The 26,740-nt window shown below is 33.7% G+C and overlaps 1 protein-coding gene across 1 annotated transcript in view; it reads right to left on the bottom strand.

Annotated features, from left to right (window-relative positions):
* The window catches only part of LOC145292051 (dynein axonemal heavy chain 5-like), a 579,775-nt gene that overhangs the window by 260,612 nt on the left and 292,423 nt on the right, over positions 1 to 26,740 (bottom strand). Inside the window, exons 39-46 of the mRNA XM_080138079.1 lie at positions 24,893 to 25,080; positions 23,892 to 24,086; positions 19,495 to 19,629; positions 18,857 to 18,964; positions 16,868 to 17,167; positions 12,821 to 13,064; positions 8,786 to 8,898; positions 4,991 to 5,155 (exon numbers count right to left, since the gene is read on the bottom strand). Of these exons, the coding sequence (XP_079994205.1) occupies positions 4,991 to 5,155; positions 8,786 to 8,898; positions 12,821 to 13,064; positions 16,868 to 17,167; positions 18,857 to 18,964; positions 19,495 to 19,629; positions 23,892 to 24,086; positions 24,893 to 25,080 (1,448 nt within the window). The remainder of the gene's footprint in view (positions 1 to 4,990; positions 5,156 to 8,785; positions 8,899 to 12,820; positions 13,065 to 16,867; positions 17,168 to 18,856; positions 18,965 to 19,494; positions 19,630 to 23,891; positions 24,087 to 24,892; positions 25,081 to 26,740) is intronic.

Raw genomic sequence — 26,740 nt, 5'->3', positions numbered from 1 at the left:
TGAACATTGCAGATTTTATAAATAGCTGTATATTTCTTTTATTACAAGTATCCCGAGATTTTAAAATGACGAAAATGATCAGAAGAGGTTTATTAAGAATATGTATCAATATGGACGTAAACAATAAATTCTTACAAAGTTACACCTAATAAACTCAATTTTCAAGGGGGGTATGAATAATATCGGGCACAAGTGTATATATATATATATATATATATAGTGATTTCAAGGTTATGATTGTTTTTGAAGCACGGAAACGATGTTATATTTTTTGTATTTAATATTTTATTTTTTATATTTCAAGCGATCTCCCGCTCTAATTCACAAAAAAGTATCGATACTTTCTGTGACCAAGAACGGAGGACCGCTTGAAATATAAAAAATAAAATATTAAATACAAAAAAAAAAAAAATAGCATCGTGTTTATGTTTCAAGAAACTCTCATAACCTTGAAATCAGTATTTTAGAAGCATATGTGGACTTTTAACATTATATAAATACTAGCAAAAGTACCCGTCGTTAACTGAGTTCCAAAACAGCCTACAGAAAATGGACTCTGATTTATGAAAGGTTATGAAACGGAAGGGTTGTAAAGAGATAGCTTCGAATTTGGGGGTATCAAAACCAAAGCAAAATATGATGAAAGTAAAAATAAAATAGATAAACCCCGTAATTTATTATACCATACCTGTTCACACTGAAACAATTATCTATATTAAAAAACCTTGTTAAATTTTATGACATATTTCCATTCTATGGAGGTCAGGTGCGAACGAACACCTCATAATTTTATTATACCATATTTATTCAAACTGAAACATAATTAGCAAAGTATACTTACGCAAATAGATATGAAAAGTCTTTATTAAAGTTTGTGCCTATTTCCATTCTATGGAGGCCAAGCGCGAACGCAGACCCCACAATTTTATTATACCATCCCTATTTAAATTAAAACATACTTATCAAAGTATTATTGTGTACATCTATATCAAAAACACTTGTAAACGTTTTTTTTTTAATTTTTTAATTTTTTATTTCCATACTTTGTGAACCAGGCGCGAACGCAGACCCCACAATTTTAATGAACCACCGTTCTGCCAGATTAAACATACCCATTCCTGTGTCTCGATACATGTTCTATCATTATATGTAATCAGTTTTTGTAAATAGTCAACCATATAGGAGCCTATTCGTCACCAGACACACACACACACATATTCAGCTTTATATAATATTATATATATATATATATATATATATATATATATATATATATATATATATATATATATATATATATATATATTTTTCTGTGGAAATATAATTTCTTATAATATATACCAATCCTTATTAAAGAAGCTCAATGTAATTACAGAGCAATATAGTAAATAATTGACAAAAGACTATATTCCAAACTCTGATGAGTTAAGGGCATAATAGATTCACTGATTTATATAATAATTGATTTTGCGCTACGAAACAGATACTGTCAAGAATTGTATATATATATATATATATGTGTCAACTGAATTAAAGGAATAAATTATAAGATGGTCAACATCATGAACTTTGGAATATAGTCTTTTGTCATTTATTCACTACATACAGTGATGATCATATTTATTGGCACGGTAAAATAAATGTTAAATTTTGTCTAATAAATTCTAAAAAAGGGATTAAATTAAAGAAAATAACAAAGTATATTATGTATTTTTAACTGGCCTTTCCGATGCAGCAATCGGATTTTAGAAAAAATAAATAACAAAGGAACAACAAACATAATTGCAAAAAACCCTTGTTCAAAATTATTGGCACGGCTTTGTTTTTCTTTTAGTATCAGTATAATATCAATCAATTTCCGGTTTACGTGCTTTCTGAACTTTTTTATAGCCATATTATGCTTGTTTAACGCTAATTCAGTGAATAATTTTTTTCAGATAATTTTTAGATAGCGATTTATTTAAACTATTATAAGTGACTAAATTATAATTTTCAATCGCCATGGTTAAAACTAAGGAACACAGCGAAGACGTCAGGAAGCTTGTTGTAGCATGCCATACCAATGGGGAGGGCTATGATAAGATTTCAAAGAAGCTAAACCTTCCCAAATCCACTGTTAGAGCCATAATAAACAAGTTCAAATCGCAAGGCCACGTTATGAGTTGAGAGGGTAGAGGGAGAAAAAGGATTCTTTCCCCAAGAGATGAACGGAAAATTGTTCGACAAGTAAAACAAAACCCTAGGATCTCTGTTGGGGAGATTGTTGATGAACAGAGCACCTCTGGAGTGAATGTATCTCGACATACAGTTGGTAGAGTTTTGAAGAGAGCTGGTTTAAAAGCATGTCGTCCGAGAAAGACTCCCTTATTGAAGCCTATGCACCTGAAAGCAAGGCTAGCCTTTGCAAAACGTCATATTGATAAAGATGTTGCATTCTGGAAACGTGTTCTATGGACTGACGAAACGAAAATAGAGTTATTTGGCCATAATAAAGTGTCTTATATTTACAGAAAATCTGGCGAAGCTTTCCTGCCTAAGAACACCATACCCACAGTGAAGCACGGTGGAGGCAGTTTGATGTTTTGGGGATCCTTTGCTGCCTCTGGACCAGGGCGACTTATTAAGGTCACAGGTAGCATAAAAAAGGAAGATTATGTTAAAATATTGGATGAAAACCTGAAAGACTCTGCTAAAGAGCTCTCACTTGGTCGTCGTTGGTGGTTCATGCAAGATAATGACCCAAAGCATTCGGCTAAACTGACTAAGAAATGGCTTGAGGACAATCATATTAATGTTTTGGAGTGGCCATCACAAAGCCCAGACCTTAATCCAATTGAAAATTTATGGAGAACATTAAAATTGAGGGTAATGCAAAGGAAGCCTAAGAATCTTATTCAATTGGAGGATTATTGTCAGGAAGAGTGGGCTAAAATTACTACTGAAGAGTGCAACAACTTGGTTGTAAACTATGAAAAGCGACTGAGGAAGGTAATCAAGGCCAAAGGCTATACAATTGATTATTAAATAAATCGTGCCAATAATTTTGAACAAGGGTTTTTTGCAATTATGTTTGTTGTTCCTTTGTTATTTATTTTTTCTAAAATCCGATTGCTGCATCGGAAAGGCCAATTAAAAATACATAATATACTTTGTTATTTTCTTTAATTTAATCCCTTTTTTTAGAATTTATTAGACAAAATTTAACTTTTATTTTACCGTGCCAATAAATATGATCATCACTGTATATATATATATATATATATATATATATATATATATATATATATATATATATATATATATATATAGAGAGAGAGAGAGAGAGAGAGAGAGAAAGATAGATAGATAGATACATACATACATACATCATGATGATTGCAACGTCTTGTCAGACGAGTGCCACTCCCTCAGTCACTGAAAGTCCATGAGTCCGAAGGTAACCTTTATTTTTTTCAGTCCTGCCAGCGAATTCACACGCTCAAGCAGACATGACATTGAAGACGGTCCTTGGCATACATACATATATGTACATATACACACATACATACGCATACATACCCATAAACATACACACATGCACACATCCATACATACACAATACATATAACACATACATACAAACATATACACACACATGCACACACATATACATATATATGCATACACATATATATACTATCATATACAAATACATACACACATATACATACATATTCACATACATATACGTACACCTGTATGCACATATACATACATACATACACATAAAGTTACCTACATATACCTACACATACATATACATGCACCTATACGCATAAATATATATACATATATACATATACATATACATACACACAAACATATATACGTATATACATACAAACACACATAGACATGTATACACAATGAATAAATAAATAAAAATATATACACACATACATATATACATTCATATACAAATAGGTATACATACACATACATACACTAGTACATATAATAACATACATACATACATACATACACATATGCATATATAGAATGATGACAGATCAATTATTACATGCTTCCAGCATTTCAGGGCTACACACATGACACTTTTTCCATCGCCACGGACAATTTTTATAGACAAATGCCTGAGGAAGTATCTATACAAAGATGATGTTACAGAGTTTTAGCTTTGTACGACAGCTAAGTCTCTCTCTCGGTTCAAAATGTTGAGATCCAGCAACAAGCATGAGCAAGATAGCCAGAAACAAATGAAACTGCAGACCAGCTTAATGCGGGATCTGCTCTCCCGCTTTATGTTTTTTGTTTGTTTTTTTTTAATCAGAGATTTGCTTCACCCAGAGGGGTTGCCTTAACAGGGATTTTGGGAGTCCTCTCAACCCCACACACATATCGAAATAAAGATATACACGTACACATACAAGCATGCATGCAAACATACATACGCAAGAACAAACACACATGACAACATGCACGTACACTCAAACATTCATGCATACACGCATGTACATACATATGCACACACACGTACACATACACGTACATGTAGAATATATATGAAGGAGCATTCATGATGACGATGATGATGGTTGTTACGAATAGGTGAATTCAACATGAATAAAAGAGTTAAACAATCCCAAATACACAGAAGATAGAATAGAGAGACGTTCGCTTCGCCGGTTGTACAGTTTTTAAAATGAAAACGAGTTCATAACGGCACAAATCCACAACGTTCATGACGACGACGATGATGGTTGTTACGAATAGGTGAATTTAAGATGAATAAAAGAGTAAAACAATCCTAAATACACAGAAGATAGAATAGAGAGACGTTCGCTTCGCCGGTTGTACAGTTTTATTTATACATACATACATACATACATACATACATACATACATACATATTTCTTTATATAGATAGACAATTCTTTAGATAATTATATTTGTATCTTAACCTCCTTCCATGAAGACATATGAAACTGACCTTGTATCTCTCGGGTATCTCTAAAAGAGCACCAAGTGACCACATCAGGGCAAAAACAATCAGGTTTCCCAGGTGACTTGTTGTGATTTCTTTGTGTTCTTCTTCACTTGGTATCAATCCTTCCAGCAAATCAATGGCCTGCCGCACGTAATTACATTCAAGCAACTGAAATAAACGACGAAAATATATATATACATTACGATTAAATTTACGTTAATAGTCACTGAGGATATATTGTAACATAGTGCGAACGGAAATTATTTTCTGTAACGTTGTCCGGGAACTAACACGTTGTAGTCTCAGTCGCAAAGTGGAAAAGAATAAAAAAGAACTTCAACTCGCTTTTTTGTTATACGGCGACATTTATTCCCTCATTCCTCATTATTGCTGTGACGTCTCTCTATGTGATTCGTTGTTGCACGAAAAATTACTTTTGAGAGCACGTTCGAGAAGACGATCACGCGAGGGACGTCACAGTGGTATCGAAAGAATGAGGAAATAAATGTTATAGAAGTTGACATTATTTTCTATTCTTTGTCTGCTTTGTGACCGAGGCTACAACGCGTTGGTTCTATAACATATACTGTTTCTAACATGCCCGTAAGCTAGGCATATATGATCTTTTGACTGTATTTAATAGAAATATAAAAACGTGCCACAATCATGTTTGCTTAATTATAACACGTCACTTGAAATTAAAATGGTTCTATCCTCAGAAATGCGGATTGTAGGCTGTTGAATATATATTGGATATTGCCAGATTCAAAGCATTGATGAGTAAATAAACTGGCTTTACTTTATTATTTATATATATATATATATATATATATATAATTATGATTAGTTTTTTTTGGAAAAAGAATTCCAGCAGAGTGCTCAATTAAAAGGAAAATCCAAATTTTAAGAGCGTACTTATATTTTGTGTACAGAAAGTTGTTAGTTGAGACAGGTCATTGGTACCGTCGGTTTCAAGCCCGATAATAAGGCCCGTTTAAGTTATCCTTATCAAGCTCTCTTCAGCCAATATTCGTCTATCTTATAACCGGAAGTGTGAAGTATATATACCTCGCGAATCCACGTTCAAATCTCGTCCCGTTTAAAAAAATATATATATATATATATATATATATATATATATATATATATATATATATGTCAATTTGCATACGTGCTTTAACAGCTGTTGCTGCTAATATTTTTGCTAGCCATCTATCCTTCGACTAGTGCTGATATTTTCACATACGTACTCTGGTACAAATAAAGAAATTCTTCTACACTGAAGCAATTTTAATACTTTCTCCAATCTAGAGTACTACTTTTTGGGAAGCTATATTTCCTCACATTAAAACCAACCTTATATCTTATTCTGTTCTAGCGGGAGGAAAATAAATAAGAACTATTAATATCTGAATTTGAAGATATCTCATTCTCCAAGTTTCACACCAATGACGTCATCGATACAATAATTTCTACCATCAAAAGTTATCTGTATTACCCTCCTTACAAGACATTATTTGATTTGAAATAACTTATCCAATAATAATAGATACGCAAAACGAAAGCAAAACTCTTATTCCGGTACAATTACCAATTTTATTCTAAATTCCCGATTCCAATATAAAACTCGAAATCGGAATACGTATAATTTCAATTCCAACTCTTTTAAAATTTCTAAGCCTTTAATTAGAAATTTGATTCTTTTTAAAAACGTTCAAATGACTGTGAAATCCCGGGTAATGTCTGCATATATTTTGTAAAAATGAAAATACACTTGGGAGAAGGGAGTATATTACAAGATTATATTATCCGAAATAAGTCGCTGAAATGTATTCCTTGTAATTCGTTGAAAACTGTCAGACAAGATTTGTTTCTCTTTTAGAACAAAGCCGATTTGCATTGGCTAATCGTTTAACGCTATTTGAAATTTTCATAACCGGTAAAAAAGAGTCGACGATTGGTATGCAAATTAATAAAACAATATAGGAAACCAATCATTAACGAAGCTCCTTTTCATAGCAAGAATGAGGTTCTACATAATAATGTTACTATTGAGAAAACCATCTTTAACATGGGTAAGAAGTCTCTGGTAACTAATCCCTACGTTTCCTCTATTTTCATATTTTTTCCCCATTATAAAGATTTGGTTGGTTATTAAACGACGACAATATGAAGCCGCATATCTATAAGTTTTCTACCCCCCCCATCTTCCCATTGCTACATCACTGCTGCCCCCCCCCAAAAAAAAAGAGTAAGACCAAATAACCAGGTAGAGTCAAGGAGGAAATAAAGACCGAGAAACTGACCAGACCCCAGCCGTATAAGTGCGAAGTGAACTGGGCCCTTGGGGAAGATTATTGCTACTCAAATTTCAGTGGAGGATTATTGCCACTCAAATTCCACTGAAGCCGTTGCCAACGAGAAATCAATGGCAAGCAGATGTTGCGATAATGCAAATTTATTTGCAAATGTTATCGAAAGAGGTGAAGAGTACTGGAAACCTGGGGAGACTTGTTGTCACTCTACTACCATGGAACATCACAGGCTGTTTTCAAGGAAAGATCTTTGATGACGTTTGTGAAAACTCCTTAGCCAATGATAATAATAATGGCAAATTTCCAGACTAACATCTTAAGCTAAATCACGACCCCAAAATGAGATTCTGCTTATTTTTTTTTAGATGATTACATGGCGGAAAAGAAAGAAATTAGAATTTGGAGTAGGAAATCAGTTTCATATATAAATTTAACAAAACAAATGATCATCATTTCCGGCCTATTCCAACTTCATAAGGATAATCATTAAATTTCTTTTAGTATTAATCTAATCTAATTGCTCACAAATCAAAAATTAAACAAAATACTAGTAGAACATTATATTTTTACACGATTGTTGACATTTATTTGATATGTTTCTACCAGTATTTTGGTTCATTTTCGATTTTATGTGCTTACCAAGAGTTCTCGTGCAGGGCTTATGCGCAACCATATTTTGTTCTAACGGAATGGACATTAGGTTTGTTTTTATCCAAAAACCGCTTTAAAATAACTTTAAACACAAATAAACTAAGCCAGTAGGTAGAAGAGTAACTTATCTTGCATTTAGTGACATTTATTTCTTGCATATTTGTTTTGTTATCTTTTTTGTTATGTTAGTTACAGTAACAAGTACACGAATCTAATTCTTCTGTTTACTCGGGGGGGGGGGGGTTACGTTTAAATGTAGCTATAACTTATTTTTTTTTTTATTTCGACAAACTCCTATATGTTTTCCTTTGTGTATTTTATCCCACATTTTGATAAACTTATGGTGAGATTTTCCTCTACATTTTTCACTTGTGTTCAAAGAGAAAAAATACAATAACACGTTAATGATTTCAGAATAAGCCGATGATCAGACAACAACAGTGTCGAGCCTGCACAAGTGAAATTGAAGGAAAAAAAACATTCTTATATATGCTAATAGACTTTAGAAGTTGACAATTTGGGAAAGTGTATAAATTGGGAAAACTGAAAGGAAGCACAAACAAACAACCAATGACAACAAGACAAAGTATGACACTTAGATATCTGTGGATAATTTCCCGTTTACTTGACACTATTTCTCCGTCAATTTATAGAGTGCAACCATGATATTCTTAATGCCCTATTTATCTTTTCTTCTTATAAAAAGAAACATGTCACTAAGAGTAGGTTGGTTATCATTGCTACAAAATTTCAAATACCTATGTTTTGTAGTATAACGACAATAGAGAGACAGATACGCATCTCTCACATTAGTATAAATAAAGACACTCACTTCCATTTTTGCTGAAAGATTTTGGACTAAGAATGTATGAATCTGAGGGAATGCATCCTGGAATGTAGAATAGATAAAGTCTCTTTGGGAAACAGGTCTCGTTTGTAGCCAACCTGAAAATATATACAATAGAATTATAAATAACTGGTACAATGAGGTCATAAGACGATTCCATAGCTTAGTATCATAACCTTTGTTGCATAGCGGGGGTTCATATCAGCGACACCTATAATGGGGACTCAGAACAAGGGGGATATGATAATGACATTTATATTCTGAGAGAGACATTTATAACAGAGCTAAAAGAGATGCGAATTCATTATTGAAGGAATGTGTAATGCAGTTCTCTTACATCAGAGGGGAGGAGATACTTCACTTATGATGGAGAAGGGGCAGACAATTAATACTTGAAGGTGGTTATACAAAGTTCGTTAAAGATGATGATAGACAAAACGCATTTACCTTTCAGTTGTAATGACGACACGAAGACAAACAATTACAAAATATAGATGGTGATTTCTTTATTCATCAGCCAGCTGATTGGTGACTCAGGAATTCAAGCTTGTATGGCTACATTGTCTACTCTATTCCCCCTTCGCCTCTAAAGGGATAAGCTCCGCTAAGTCACTGTTTGACTCTTGTCTGTAACTGTGACTGTGATTCTTTGATTGATTTTGTATTTCTCTAAGTTCGAACCCCATCTCAATATATTGAGAATCTTCTTTATTTATGACATCAGAAACGTTGTCCCAATGTGACGTTATTACGTTTCATTTCACCCGTGCCCTTGCACATGTATTTACACACCTCTGATAAACAAAAGAAATCCGTAAATTAAATTGTATCATTTAAACTATTTGTTGCATTACATTTTCAACTTTGTTATTATATATTATTTTAACTGGCATATTTAATATCCAATTATTTCTAAAAGAATGGACAATCGCTCTGAGATAAATAATATTTAGTAATTTCTAAAAGAATTAACAATCGAGTGCATTCCTAGGATTAAAATTATCCATTATCTTTTAACACTTGCCTACAGGGTTCGACTATAGCCTTATATCATTTTCATTTATCTAGTCTGTCTTATTACTTACACGAGAAGAAGATAGCCCCTCGTCTTATGATCTGATTAAGTTGGGGTGTTTTTTACGATAATGATAGCTATAACATAAAAAGGCCAAAGGACTAATAACAATATGAAATGCAAAATGACATCACCGGTAAGGAAAATAAATAGACTATAACATGGAGAAAGACCACTTTAGAGAGGAAGATCACGTTAAAGACGTGTATAACGCCCGAGAACACGTATGAGAGTACGTTCGAAACAACGTCCGAGAGGACAGAGTTCAGAGAGAAGAAGCATGATCATGGTTTATTAATAAATGCTTTCGTTGCACGGAAAAATGAGTTCGAGTTTATCTTCAAGTATTTATTTCGCTTTAATGACGCTCTCTCTGTTATTCAAACGTTCTTTTCTTTGTTATTGAAATATGTCTAACCTAAATACTGACAATCGGCCATGCAGCAGGCTTACTGGTATTTTCCGGGATCCAATAACATAACATAAATAAATATAGTATCATACCTTTCATCTGGAATTCGTTTCTATACCACACGAATTGAGCACACCAAAAAAAGAAATGATTACAAAAGTGTGTTACCATGTCTTTTGATTTTCAATCACGAGGAGAACGAATATCATTCATAATAAAATTGAAAATAAAAAAAGATAATTGCATTGTATGGCGTTCTTAACGGTTTACTTTTTTTTAATTTCAAATTTTATTCTTTTATATTTTTGTTATGTTCCTGTATTGTCACAACTTTCTAAGTTGCACACTACATCAACATTTTTAGCTATCAAAAATAACAGATTTTGAAAATGAATAAAGCATTTTTTTTTCAAATTGGACAATCATTGTTATTACTAATTAAATATGAACATTACAGAGTAGCCGCCCTTTAACTCCCCTCGCCAAAATAAAAATGTTGCCCACCTCTGGATCGTTAATGAAATTCAGAATCATTTATGCAATCCAACTATATTTAGTATAAATAAACTTCACTTAATACCTGACTTGTCCACCAAGTTTCAGCTATAAATTTTCAACAGCCTTTATTTTATTGCCATTGTGTGCACCTCTGCATTGCAAATACATTTAGATACAACTGATTTTGGACGGATATGGTCCTCTTTCGTTAAGGGATAGTCTGGATATTGTTTTGATAGATATTATCTTTGAAATAACCCAAAAGATAAAACTCGGAAGGAGAGTTAAGGTTCACTGATTGTGAAGCTTATTTAAGATCACATATTCTACAGATAAAATGATCAAGAAAGCATTCCCATGTGACATTGAATGATGATAAAACAGAGTGTTGGAAGTCATTGACCAAAACTTGGTGGATAAGTCACTATAAGAGAGGTGCTCATTAGGTAATACCTTTGACTCACATTCAGTTGTCTGATCTAGCTGAAAGTTTGCATGTGCAATGATTTATATCTCTATGGGGTATGTATTCAATTACAGCTGAACTTTGATTTGTGATTTACAGGCGTTTGAACTGAGTCAGGTGTGAAATGGATCCTATTATTCACATGTTATGTTGATCTAGTGATCTAGTTTTTGAATTTGAAAGGACGCTCACCATAGGAAACATGTGATGAAAATTAAAGAAACGTATACCACATCATATGACCTTATGAAATGCTAGTATTGTGAATTCAAACATGGTCGGAAATCCGTGGGAACAGATCTCAAACTTGGCTGCCTCTCCTCTTCTCTGCTATCGATGAGACATCTGTCAGTCAACTTGAGGCTGCCATTTTGGAAGATCGACATCTGACTATTTGTTAAATAGCCGAAGAGGCCAAGATAAGTACAGCGCCTGTGGAAATTATCATTCATTACCACCATTTATATATACATAATGTGCCTAACAGATGGATTCCCAGGTTACTGACATTTTTCCCAGAAGTGAAAATTCATTAAGTGTTTGAAGATGAATTTGGAGAAGTGCCAAGAAGATGAATCAAAGTTTCTCAAAAGACTGATTACACAGGATGAAACCTAGGTTTGTCACTATGATCCAGAGACCAAAGCTCAGTCAATGAAGTGGAAGCATGTGAAATCACTACATCCAGATGAGGTACGTGTGCAGTCCTCTGCTGGCAAAGTGATGCTCACCCTCTTCTGGGACCAGAACAGAGTAGTGATAGCAGATTTCCTGGAAAAAAGCGTACCACAATTACAAGAGCCTATTATGCTTCACTTTTGAGGAAATAAAACGAAGCCATCAAGCTCAAAAGGTGGGGCAAAGTTAGCAAAGGTATCTTACTCCTGCAAGACAACACTTCAGTCCACAACAAATTGCTAGATTGGATGGCGTGTGGCTATGAAATCCTCCTCCATCCCTATCACTCTCCTGACTTTCTAACTTTCACCTCCCTCTCAACCATAAATTTATTTTTGAAAAGAAATCGTTTCCAGAATAATGCAGCCTTTATTTCTGAAATTACGTCGTCGTTAGAGGATCAGCCTTGGTTGTTCTACACAAACGGTCTCTCGAGCTGCATTAAACAATGGGCGAAATTCACAATTCTGAGTGGTTCTAAGACTAATAATTGTGCAGAGCTTTGTTGCTTTATTGCTATGAGGAGTGGGTCAAGGGCAGTACTTATTGAATGCCTCCTCATATACTGAAGTTTATTTTTTACTAAATAGGTAATATTGCAGAAAGAATTTTAATTTTTATTAACGTTTAAATGGGTGGCATTTTGAGGATCACTCTATAATAGGGAATTCGAAGACTGCTTAGGCGAGAATAACAATATAGTCCCACATCTTGAGATAGCCAATATTATATTGAAACAAACTCATCTTGCAAGTTGCTATTATAGCATCGACTATTTCAGATTAATCTAATATTAAAATTCCAAGTCAAAAATACCTTTACATATACTAAGAAAGATATCAACTTAAAAAGGAAAGAATAATAGATGAATAAAAGTGTTTCGTTTTATACCTTGCAGGATTGGTTCCCAATTCAAGATTGAACTGCTCATAAAGACCATTCCATTTCTGGATACGGTAGCCGGGGAGGCATTGTCAATGTTGTGCACTTCGAATATGATTTTGCAGTTGGGGGCCATCGGAATACGATCGCCATTGGCCAGGGTCAAAGTTCGATTGTCATCCAAAACAGAATTCAGATTCTCAATCCAAATAGCATCAACTGGGCCATCCAGAACAATCCATATATGTTCTCCCTGGAAATTGAAAACAAATATCAAATAAATCATGGAGAAATTTTTACGATATGTATAATTTGTATTATCTGGATTATTCGGACTACTGTTCTCATTTTCAGTGTTATTCTCACAACCCTTTGGGCCATATAACCTCTGACCATCTTAAGATGTACTTTGTCAAATTCGGGAATCTTTACGGCAAACTCAGGAATTTATATGCAATTTTAAACAGAACCTTTGTTTAATATATGGGCTTGTCTGCTATCGTCCGTGACTGGATAGAAGAATTAAGTAATTCATGATTGTATTTTTAGTATTGCCCGTACTGAGGATTGAACCTTCAACCTCCAAAAGACTCCCACTTAGAACTGATTATTACTAAATATTTATATCTGTTGCAGCATGGTTTCAAATATAATGTTTGCTCAAAATTAGCAGTCTCAAGGGAAGATACGTTTTTAAGATGGTCTAATAAAACGATAATGTAAAGTAAGCAATATTCACTATCTTCCCTTATTTTGACTTTGCAGCTCACTGTATGATCACTTACAATCGATATGAATAAATCATGCATCTTATAAAACACCCTATATAAAGTTAATTGATTGAATGATAGATAAGAGGTTACTGTAGTTGGCTTGAAGTATTGCGTGGTGTGTATATAAAGTTAATTTATAAAAAGCAATATTATGCAGATTTGTAACGGACAGACACACGCTATAGCAAATTAAGACGTATGATGATGAAATAAGCCGTCCAGATTCCTCTTTTATTAATAAAATATATACGTTTTTTTATACATTTATAACGTTGTATTGTATTCTTACTTGTATTAGTGTAGTCTTATGGAAGTTCCGTATAGTAGGATATTTTGGGAACATTTCTCTTCATCAGATATGGGTTCAACATACAATAATCTCTATATGCATGTTTGGACTAAAGTCGAACACATATATGACGAAGGGAAATATTCCTAAAATAAGGAATTTCCACTGACCTACGTAAGAATACAATACTACGTTATAAGGGTATAATAAAAACATACCGTATATTTCGGCGTATAAGACAACCGTTACAATTAAAAAAATCATCTTTAGAAACCAATATTTTATAAGACACCGGGTGTTGCAATCTCTAGCCCAGGCTAAACAACCATGGTTTCGTGATTTAGCAGTCGTCTTATACAACCGATATATGATAAATTTATTAAAATTTGTTCCAATTTTGTACCTCGTCTTATCTGACGGTCGCCTTAACGCGGTATATTGCATTGATTAAAGGTGAATCTGAAGAGCTCATATATATCTTAAGTTGATTTAGTTTGTGTCAATTCGCATTGTATTGCCTTCTATATATTACCTTAATAATATATGTGATAAGCATGCCAGATAGTTTTATATTATATTTTATTACATTTAATGATGTTGTCGTCGGTTTGACAGGATAGCAACACATAAAAATGATACTGTCCCTGGCGATGAGAAAAGTTATTACTTTCGATTGATTGAAGAATGATTAATTTGATAAATGACTTTTTATAAGATTAGACTATGCGTCAGGTGTATTTTCTGAATTTGATAAAACTATAAAGATCTATTTATATCATATTTTATCATAGTGGCCCAACAAATAATTTAACATCGTCAGCAGCAGGGTGACGTAGGCTTAGTGGTTAACGAGATAGGCTGACAACCTGAGTGTGCCAAGTTCGAATCCAGTTCGTTTCACAGAAATACTTTTATTTAGGGATATTGGCAACCTTTACGTTGTCTCTCCCGTAAGAAGGAATTTTAACTAGTAAGACATCAGAGAAACGAATGTCAACAAAAATATTCTGATTCAACAATTATTTGATTCAACAATTACAACAATCATTGGATTCATCAATCATTTGATTCAGCAATCATCTGATTCAACAATCATCTGATTCAACAATCGTTTGATTCAACAATGATTCAACAATTATTTGATTCAACAATCATCTAATTCAACAATCATCTGATTCAACAATCATCTGATTCAACAATCATTTGATTCAACAATCATCTAATTCAACAATCATCTGATTCAACAATCATCTGATTCAACAATCATTTGATTTAACAATCATTTGATTCAACAATCATCTGATTCAACAATCATTTGATTCAGCAATCATTTGATTCATACGAAATAAATAAATGAATGAGGCTAAAAAAATCAAATAATTTTACGTTTGATCGTAGTCTATCAGGTATTGTAGGAAAGTAGAAAGTAGGCCTTGATTTTACTTCCGGCAGCTTCATAATTCTTGCTTTAGTTATTTCGTCTTTTAGTCCTCAGATCTCATGAGCGATGTTTCTCACAAAGAGGTAAGAATTTTTGCTTGAGGTCGGAATCTTTCGATCTAACACTAATTCTTGGCTAATGTTTTTATATAATTTACATCGTATCTGTACACATCACAAACATGTATGTAAATTAGATGGCAGAATAATAAAACTACTTATTCTATATTATCCGTATAGAAATAAAGTAACTCATCATGTTTTGTTGTGTAATAAGTATGTCTTAATAAATATTTTAGATTTTATTATTAATCAAGACGTGGATTCCATGAACAAAGCTTCTTTCTTAGAACTGCACGCCTGTGGAACTCTGTCCCGTCTGCCTGCTTCTCACCTGACTACAACTTGGATGTCTTCAAGTCCAACGTTAACAAATTCCTAATGAACCGCCCTCTTAAGTAAACACTTCATTAAATCTCCACACTAACGTACTGTACTTGCAATAACCCTTATCCCTGAGTGGCTTCCGGGCCTTGATAAGTGGTGACCACCGTGTGAAAAAAAAAAGAAAAAAAAAGTAAAATAAAATCAAAGTGATAGTGGTTGTTACACAACTGGTCATACATACATCTTGTATACTTTTTTAAAAATTACATTTACACTCCAAACAAGGCACAGTGCCACTTTGAAGTAAGGGACTACTATCAGGGACATAATTTGCATGGATACAATGTAGGGAGTTGAGCAGCAAGATATCTGTTCACATTACACTTGAACTTCTGCATGTCAGTACAGTTGGTAAAGCAGAATCCCGGAAGGTAATTACAAAATTTAGCAGTTCTAGGGAAGAAAATATTAGACTAGAAGGCTTTCTTACATCTAAAGATCTCTACTGTGTAGAGGTGGGACTTTGCTGCTTGTCAGGTTTGTCGGGGGTATTTAGGTCGAGGGGGTACAAGTGCTTGTAGTTCGTCGGAGCATCCATCATTAAAATACTTGTAAAACAGGCATCATTTCGTTGGGGTGACCAGAGGTTTAAGCTTAGATGACTTTATAAACACTTAGTTGTGGCTACCTGACCTTTCCCGTGATACAACGGAATCATTTTAGTTCTTAATTTTTAGTTTGTTTGCACATGTTTTAAACTTATACAAAAAAAGAAATGAACTTTTAATTGTAAGGGAGACAACGGTTTTTATATTTCTCAATAAAAGTATAGGTTATTTCACATAAAGATTTTTATTTATTTTTTGGTCTTACATGAAAAATATTTCCATTTTCTCTCTTTTTTTGACTGGGAATACATATTTATTTTTTAATAAGCTGCAGTGATGTACTTTATTATAATAGCAATAACATAGTACAGCAATAAAACAAAGATTCTTCAATCAGAATTAAATTTTAATATGTCAGCTTAAATGCTATTTTGATCCAACGTTTTAAATCTCACAAGGTAATTTTATATGTAAGGTGGCCAGATTAGTTTTTAATTAAATTTTATGGTATTAGCAAAACAAAACAAGTGATAAAAAATCTGCAACATTTCATTTTTACCTTCTTCGATTTTAATGTCTTTCTCCAAAGAGTCGAAAAAATGCCATCCGTCCAGTCATTGGTAGCCACGTCGAGTCGTCCGAACATCTGTGGTGCTGTAATAGCCTTTGGATTCATGCGCATCTCCTTGTGTAACATTCCACACTCGGTGAGGGCTTTCTGGAGTACATAGATACACTTGGTCTTGCCAGCTCCACTCGGCCCTAGGGTCATCATACCATGCCGAACTCGTTGAGTCTCATATAACTGGATTAATTTCAGCACCCACGGTGAGTGAGCAATTAAACCCGCTTCTGTCACCTGTTTAACAAAATGGAATGAGAATGATAGTTGCTCTTAATTTCTATGCTTTTCTCTTGAGGAAAAAGGTGTATAAGGCTGCCTTACATATTCCTAATCTAGTAACGTGAATCCAGGTCAGGGTCTTGAGGCCACTCTTTGAAATTGGGGTTCCTCTCTACTACGCATCAATTTTCAAGTAAATTTTCAAGTTTACTAAAATAAGGCTGTGAATTCCCCAAGGTAAATTGAGGAAAAGCGTACTACATTTATTTTTTTTTTTTACAAATATTTCAGCGCGATAGCTGAAAAAGACCAACCCCACAAAAAAAAAAAAGGAAAAAAAAGCAGTTGAGACATAGAAAGCAATAAACACCGATTCTGCTGAATATTATTGTTACAGTGTCAATAATAAAATAAGTGTAGGGTTTTTATTCATGGTCTCTTTTTCCACTTCTTTTATAGCCACTTATTTCATCGTTGGCCGTTTTGTCTTGTGGTTCCTATAAGAATAAACTTCTTTTCATGAAGAAACAAGACACAAGGAGACATTCACTGAGATATCTGCAAGGTTTATTTAGAGAGAATAGATTCAGCAGATAGACTAATGTTATCTTAGCTAATTATTAACTTTCTAACTTAACTGACAGTGAATGACAATCATAGACTGAAACATCGATGTAACATTCGTCTAAAATTAAAAAGTTTTCTATATTATTGGTAATGTCTCATTCGTATGGCTTTCACAAAAAGACTGATTTAAAAGCTATTGTTTTTCTCAGCACATAAGGGTGCCGTCATTGTCATAGCTTGACTATTTTATCTACCGTTTGACCTACTGTCCCTTGCATCAACATTATGTCACCTGTCATTTAACCCTGAAAATAATTCTATTTTACAGATCTGCATTATCATACACTCAGCTTGATACTTGTCAAAATCCATACTAGTTAACTTAGCTGTTCCTGGTGCAGGATACCTGATATATAACATTATATGTATAATATAATTTATGAAGAAACCAAAAATGCAATTAAAACTTATAGCGTTATCTACCCATTTACACATACATTCAGCAGAATTTTCTCCCTTTTTGTGATAGGAGAGGGTGTACAATCCATGATAGCGAGACACAAAAAAATTCACACTCTTCCTTTTGGTTTCACTTCTGTAAAATCACTGACCAGCGTGTATGTGCTACGCTACACACACATAGTTTACGGTATGTAAGACATTCCCCTCAGCTTCCACACAGACACTCACACACTCAAACACATACAATCATATATGTATTTTTTTTTCAGACTTTATTGTACAGATTATTATGGACACAATCTCAACGCAAACCTTATCGTTTTAATGTATCTTTTTACGTGTATTATAGTTTTAATGCTGTTTCTTTATTTTATTTGCAAATACTTGTTTTAGAACATGTATAAAGGGAGAGACACTGCCATTTTCAGGCCTCAAACTTAATGCATGTTCTTGTGTAGTTGATACCACATATGTCATACAGGTACATGATCTATATTATTTGATGACTGAAAATGTAATAATGTCAAGTCTAAAATAATTAAAACAAAATGGTGGATGGGCATAAAACAATGCTCAAAATATATATTAGAGTCCATAACAAGCCAACTTAAAATTAATTTTTTCTGGAAGATGACTTAGAAAAACGTGGAAAAAAGTGTTGATTAACATGCATACCTGGGTGGAAATGGCGGCTTCAATTGCTGGGTATCCTGCTTTGTCAAGGGTCATTCCAGGAAATAAATCATCAATTAAGGACATAAATAATGGTTCATCTTCATCAACCTAAAAACATAGAGAACAACATTAGATACAAAATGACTCATGTAAAATGACACACATTCCTCACTTGTAAATAAGATTATATTCTAATTAAAGAGTCACTTAACTATGGTCAGCATGCCGAATAAGGATCATCACTTCAGCTCATCAGGTCAGTCAATAGTATTTACATTTATGTGATAAAACGTATGAAACAATAACATGGTATAAAAATAACAAATGAGAATTGGTTAGTCAGAAGCGAATTTTGATCTGCCAGCTTAAATGCGATTTTGGTATAGCTTTGAAAATCTGGCATATATGTTAGATTAAAATGGCATATCTTAGATGAAAAGACAATCATTTTGTTAGATTTATACGTTAGATTAAAAGCAAATTACTCAACAATACGATAATCAACAACACTAAGTATATATATGTTTGTTTTATTTCTTGTTATCTACACTTGTTCATTCAAATATATAATAATTTAAAAATTTAAATAATTGTCATGATTTAATTTGTATGGCACATGCACGGGCACAGGTACTTACCAGTTTCGATAAGTTCATGTCTCTGAGAACTCGCATGACAATTGTAGCTTCACTGTCCTGAGGATTTGAGCGCTTAAAAGCACCCAGAGTTCGTAACACAGACAATATATTTCTCAGACCAAAATCATAATGAACCTATCAATATAAAAAGAGAAGAAAATTATACAGAAACATGTTCAGCTGGGTTGAAGTTATTAAAAATGGAAAGTAAAAAAAGAATTATATGAGGAAAAATGTTGATTACTAAGAGATTAGGGCTTCAAAAACATACACGATATTTGCCAGACAAAAACCGCTATATATTTACATGCATTACATAAGTAGAGATGAGATGAGAAAAAGCTGCTATGCTGACTCTCCTTTAATACAACACAAAAATGTAGAACCCAATCTCCTCTATACGATCGTCAGCAAAACATTACAACACAAACCCTAACCCACCTACACAATTTCAAAAACTGTTCTACATAACAAAATTTAACACCTTCCATATTACCTGGGTTAAAGATGTCCTTAGCCAGCATCTGGTCAAAAAACAACATTTTACCCTGAAACGCATGGGCGACATGTGCAAGATACTTTGAAGCTGCATCATACAAATAGAGATTCATAGTCAATCCCACAGTGAATATTGGGTCTATTACAAACTGTAGACCATGCAGTTCCCATCAACTAAATTGTGATATGGCCTGACTGAAAGGCTCTATTATTACTTGAATTCTGGACGACTCGTTTCATTAGGCTTGGATTAATTGAAGCTAACACAATTAGTAACTAAATTGGTAAACAATCACAAAATTTTTGATCTTCGGGTCAAGATCAAAGTGTAGTATCTGGTCTGAAGCTGCACTTCCATTTTTTGTTCTCAGTTACTCGATGAGAAATCCTTCACGACTGAGACAATTTTTATTTTTGTTCCTTTCTCCATATTAGAAAAAACGACCTTGGTCTAACTCTGCCCTCGTGGGGAAGCAAGTAAATAGGAACATTAGCAACGTAAGCACTTTTTTAATCTCAATGTGTCTAACACACATAAACATATGAACAAAGTCAGAGCACAGCTCCCATAGCATTTTAAAATATTTTTTACACTTAGAATTGTTGAAGTATGAAAACATTGCCTTAGTTGTTAGTTGTTGAGGCACAACATTTTTAAAAACTCTCATGCCCGAATTTTGCCAATACTGCATTTAATGTCCCTTCTATAATGATGCACACATGGAGAACATGATTCAGACACTGCTTATTTCATTGACAATTGTACATTATCCTATGAACTATAAATGCACTGGAGTGGAACACCGTACACAATAATTTCATTATTATTATTATTATTATTATTATTATTATTATTATTATTATTATTATCTATATAATATTCTGCTTGTTCCTTTCTTAGTTAGTCTGTGCCTTACGCTTTGAAAAAGGTCAAATACAATTTTTGAATGCTAAACTGCTTCGAAAAAGGCCAAATTCGCATAGTTCTTGGTGGCAACAAGTTTCCATAGATTTGCAGTACTTCACCTCTTTCAATAACATTTATTTATTATTGCAACCGTTCACCGTTGACTTCTTGCTTCTTGGTCTTCACTATATTGGTTGCAATAAGCTTTTCCAATTCTACCCGCATTTATCCGCTGGAGGTCTGGTTAGTGCTCTTCTTCCTTGGTCTTTCTATCGTCCTTGGCCCTTCACAGATAATTCGTGAGGTATCAGCTGAGACTGATGATAATTATTATTATTATTATTATTATTATTATTATTATTATTATTATTATTAGTAGTAGTAGTAGTAGTAGTAGTAGTAGTAGTAGTAGTAGTAGCAGTCGTTTGTCATACCACTTAGCGCACCCCCGCTTTTAGCTGTCTTTTCAATTCATTAAAAAAATAAAACGAACATCGCACAGAAAATTAATACCGTTAATGCAACATCACTATACAGATAAAATTCGCTTGAATATTTCATCTGATAGTTCCCAAAAATGTAAAAAGTTTCTTTCTTTCTATTGGATACAAAAAGAAATCCAAATTAATAAGTTTGTTTCATTTTTGTATTGACAGTTACCAATACATAGAATAATACAAATTAGGTACAAAGAACTGGATAAAAAAAAATCACTTAGACAAAAGAAAAATATACAATCATTTCAAATGTGTCTATAGTGTTTTATATTCCTTCTTTGTCTCTGGTCGCTACATTGATTCATCATCGTTAGAATAAATGACTATGAACGATCAATATCTCTTCATGATATTTATTTAATTATTTAATTCTACAATCACTGCTTATTTAGTTGCTTCATATATCTTTATGATTTTTCCATTATCGTTGTTTATAACCTAGAGCAGATAGTCTCACAGATGACCAGCAAATACTTCATTCAACCGCCATATTTGATTTTTCCCACGAGACAAAAACCGACATTTTAAACCGCTGGGGTTCATATTGAGAAACATGATGTGTAGTAGAGGAGGACTACATATAAAATTTATGAGACCCTAACGTCGGCCTAGCTACTAGACTAACAGTATCTAACATGTTTTATACGCTCACTCCAAAAGGAGAATGTATAAATTAACAAGAAATATTATTCTCACTGGAAGTTGGCAATAAACGCTGGACATGCATCAGCGACAGAAGAAAAGCAAAAAAAAAAAAAAAAAAGAAAAAGAAAAAAAGAAAACAGTCTTCTCAATATTTGTTTTCCAACCATAGAGACAAGTGGAATGACAACCTCACCGCATACAACTTTCTCAACAGTCTGTGACTGTTAATGATGCTCTACGCCGTGGACCAATGTGAATTGTTCAGGAAAACACTGTGAGCATGCGCTCTCGGCCTGCTAAGCTAGCAGGACATTCAATGAAACTTCCTGATGCTTGTATTATAATTTAGGGAAAGGTCATTTTATTAATTAATTATTATTTGCTTCCTCAGTTTTCTTCTCAGTTTAAAAAAAAAACAAACTCTTATTTAATGTTTCTTATTAAATTCCTGAAATGTGCTTGCCGATGAATATTTTCTATCTGGTTAGTACTTCTTGCCCTTGTTTGTTATCTATATTAATAAAATCCCTGATTATTTTGATTGATGTATTACAGTTTTGCTAAGAAGGTGATCGAAACAGACTTAATTGCTCATACTCAGTTATATGAGCCTCAATAGTCTTTCTAATGTACAAAGTGATGGAGTATTAAAGGTCTTTAAAAAGCTTTAAAAAATAATGGCTGTCTTAGGCTCACATAGAAAGATTCTGAAGAGCTTATGACAGAACGGAGAACAAGCAGTCAAACTCTTCATATATCAGGTTGTCCGGAAAGTCCTTAGCGTTTTAAAAGTACAGGTTTCTGAATGCTCTTAACAAGTCTATAAACTGTTTACTTAAATCACAGATGAAATTTGGCATATGTTGCACATATTTTTTCTATTGCTGACAACATTTTTTCAATTTATTTGATTTCAGATTTCGTTAAAAGAAAATGGATTTGCAAGAAATTTCATGTTCAGGTAGTTATGCTTTCTTTTCTTCATACAAAGGAGAAACTGCTGCTTAGACTTTCAAAAAGATCTGTGAAGTGTCTGGTGACAATGCTGTTGGAGAATCAACTGTTCGGAAGTGATTTATAAATTTCAAAACGGGAAACATCAGTTTTGAAATTAACATTCGCCGTGGAAGACCCTCAAAATTTGATATTGATGCTTCGAAGACAAAAATTTCAGAAATTACAATTAATGCACTTGCGAAAGAAGTTTAAAAAAATTCAGTTCATGACTATTTTCATTGAATACATATTGATAAGAAAGGAGAAATCTTGTGATTTCTATCCTCTTTGTGCGTTAGACAGAAGGTCAGATGTTGTTTTGAAAATACATTAGGAGAAGCGCATTTTGATCAACAAAAATGCCTGAGCATCCCGATTACCATTCCTCAATAGGAGCGTCTCAGGTGATGAGTAATAAGCTAACCTCTTCTCAAATAAGGATAGTAGAAAGTAAATCTTGGGTATACTTTTGACAATCTTGTTACTCTTGCTTGAACTTATTTTGTCCTTTAGATCTCAAATTCCATGAGCGACGTTTCTGACAAAGAAGGAAGAATGTTTTTTGGATCAGAATCTATCCATCTCACACTTATCATTGGCTGGTTTTTGACCATGAAATAGTATTTTTTAGCTCCTTACATCAAGTGGCTTCATGAATTGTCTGGAACGATTTCCATAAAGAAAGATAAAGCTTGTGAGAGTGTATTTAATAGGATTGAATAGAAACATACTTCATACCATCAGCTACAAAGTCGCATTCGGACTGATTGTCAAGGACGTATCCTTGATTGGCACGAACATCACCTAAAAATTACAAACTTGTAGAAATTAGTATTCTTGATAGAATCACTCACCTGTTTTGTAAGTTGTTCTTCACAAAGTTTATAGAGAGTGTAGAATTTTTTGGCAAGAATCACATTTTGCTGGAATCCACAGCTGGCTAACTTCACTCTCATAATGATGGCACGGTCTGGTACCATCATGGCTACAGTTCGAAAGTTGATCTTGAGATTTTCAGGCAGTTCTTGCCGCCCAGCATATCCTGGATTCTGGAAAAGATATTTTTAATCCTTAAAATGATAAAATTAATACCAATTTCTACATATGTGAAATATAATTAAAACAACGGCAATATTTAACTTCAAATAAATATCGGGAATACGCTCTCCTCGCCGGGCAATACGTTGAATAGTCAGTTAAATTACAAAAATGCTGTTACAACATAGACAGGAAGTCTTGCAAAGGTGTGTTGCTTTCTTGCAAATGTTTTAAGCTGAAATATCTTATTATATTCACAAGTACAATTCATTCAACTGTTGTCGTGTTCATGTGTGATAAAAAAGCTGCACAGACGAACATACAATAGAGTTCAATTCGGATACTTTACAGTTTTGAACTGGAATATAATGCTGTGGAAACAAAAAAATGCTTGTATTACATGTGATGACACAGTTGATCACCTTACATTAACGAGATATTTCAAGAAATTAAATTACAACAATCTCAACAACCTGGAATTATCTAATAGGCCTAAAAACGTACATTCTGAAGGCAAACTCTGAGCCATAGCGACAAATCTGATTAAGTGTTGAGTTTTGCCTCTCATAGTTCAGTCAGATTTGTCACTTCAGTGATATTTTTTAAAAAGCAGCCATCTAAAAAAAGAGACATAACTCTGTATTCGTCTCTACAGTGTTTCTTCTCTTTTACTCGAACAAAAAATAGTACTTTGGAAAAATAAAGAAAGGGGCATGGTTAAAAAAAAGAAATGCAACTAAATTGCAAGTAAATAACCTAACGGGCAATACCGGGTCGGAGTAGCTAGTTGATAATAATAAAAAGACAGACATTTTACCATTGTAAGAAAAAGTCCAAACTCTGGATCCATGTCAACTGTGTCCCCGTCAGTGAAGATGAATTGGGGTTTTCTTTCCTTTTTGCAAGTAAGAATAATAGCAATCTGTTGAGCAGCCACTGATAACACAGGTAGTTCAATTCGATTGAACTCATCAAAGCAACCCCATGAGCCTGACTGCGCAAGTCCTACAGGAAACAAAGCAAAAACAGTTAATTAATCATAATTCTTGTCATGCAAGATGACCCTAAGGAAATGCCACCCATAAAATTGTTTGTAAAATTCACAATTAACATTTATTTATTTTTATGGAAATCGCTCGTGACGAAGCCATTTGATGTAGCGAGTTAACAAGAACCAAAGATGATTATTGCAAAAAGAATAGAGGGTTATTGACTTTAGTTTTGAACAGACCAAGGCTGCAAGTAGAAGGAAAATAGTTCCACAACCTTGCAGTGTTTGGAAAGAAACTAAAGAAAAGAGAAGCTGCATTACAATAAGGTATTAAAAAAGTGAATTAATGGAGACCTCTAGATCAATGGTTCAAAAAAGTTGGACCAAAGGAAGCAGGGAATAGATCAGATAATTCTGATGAACACATGCCATAATAGTATTTGTAGAAAAGACTGAGATCAGCAAAATCACGTCTGTGAGAGATAATGAAGAAGACAGGGCAGTCTCAATCAAATTACAGCTACATTTCTGCAATTTATCAAGAAGCTTCAAATCAGACACAGACTCCGGCCCAAATATGACAACATTACTCCATATATGGTATGACAGTAGATTTGTAGAGATAAAGATTAGCTTTAGGTGTGAGAAAGTGATTAAAGCGATAGAGAGAACCGATTTTATGAAGACCAAAAAGAGCAATGGGTTTAACATATGAACTCAAAGAAAGATTTAATGAGAAAGAAAAACCAAGAAGTTTTAGAGTTGATTTCTCATCAAGAGCAGAGTATCTAAGGAAAAAAAAATGACATGCTTGTGATTGAAAGACAATAGCCAGGTCCTAACAAGATTCAACGAAACAAGCATTTTTTTTTACCAAAATCAAGCCATATTTCGAAAAAAAATAACGTTCAATCTATAACTTGTTCATCAAGTTCCAGTTATGAATGTTCAACAATCTTTGTTTTATCGCCATGCAATGGTATGCTCAAAATGTGCACCTTTGTTTTGCCATAACACCTGCATTGGATGGCTTTACCAATTCAGGAATAGGATGGGGATTGTTTTCATGGATACAAAACGAAATCACTGATGATTACATAAGCATGAAAAACTTATGTCTGTAGGTATAAAAGAATAATTATCATTTATATATATATATATATATGCCTTGACAAAGTACAAAATAGACTTCGTGGTTTAGTGGGGGATGCCCTTTTCTCTTCCCTGCAACCTCTCTCCCACAGAAGAGACGTTGCGAGCCTGTCTTTATTTTATCGTTATTTCCATGGAAGGTGCTCGTCTGAGCTCCAATCCCTCGTCCCCCTCCCTCCTCGCCAATCTTTCACGAGAAACACCCGTCTGGCTGAAACTACTGTCAATAATTTTCCCCACTCTCTATCTGTGCCTAAATCCAAACGTAGATTCCATGAGCAAAGCTTCTTTCTTAGAACTGCACGCCAGTGGAACTCTCTGCCGCTTGCCTGTTTCCCACCTGACTACAACTTGGACGTCTTCAAGTCCAACATAAACAAACTCCTGACAAACCGCCTCCTTAAGTAGGACACTCTATCAAAACCCCCAATACTAATGATTACTACAATACTATCTCATTGATTACTGAACACGCAATAACCCTTATCCCTGAGTGGCCTTCGGGCCTTGATAAGTGATGAC

This window comes from Euprymna scolopes, chromosome 13, assembly GCF_053919585.1.
Source record: "Euprymna scolopes isolate OS-2025 chromosome 13, ASM5391958v1, whole genome shotgun sequence".
Classification (NCBI taxonomy): Eukaryota; Metazoa; Mollusca; class Cephalopoda; order Sepiida; family Sepiolidae; genus Euprymna; species Euprymna scolopes.
This window is presented reverse-complemented; position numbering and strand designations above follow the sequence as displayed.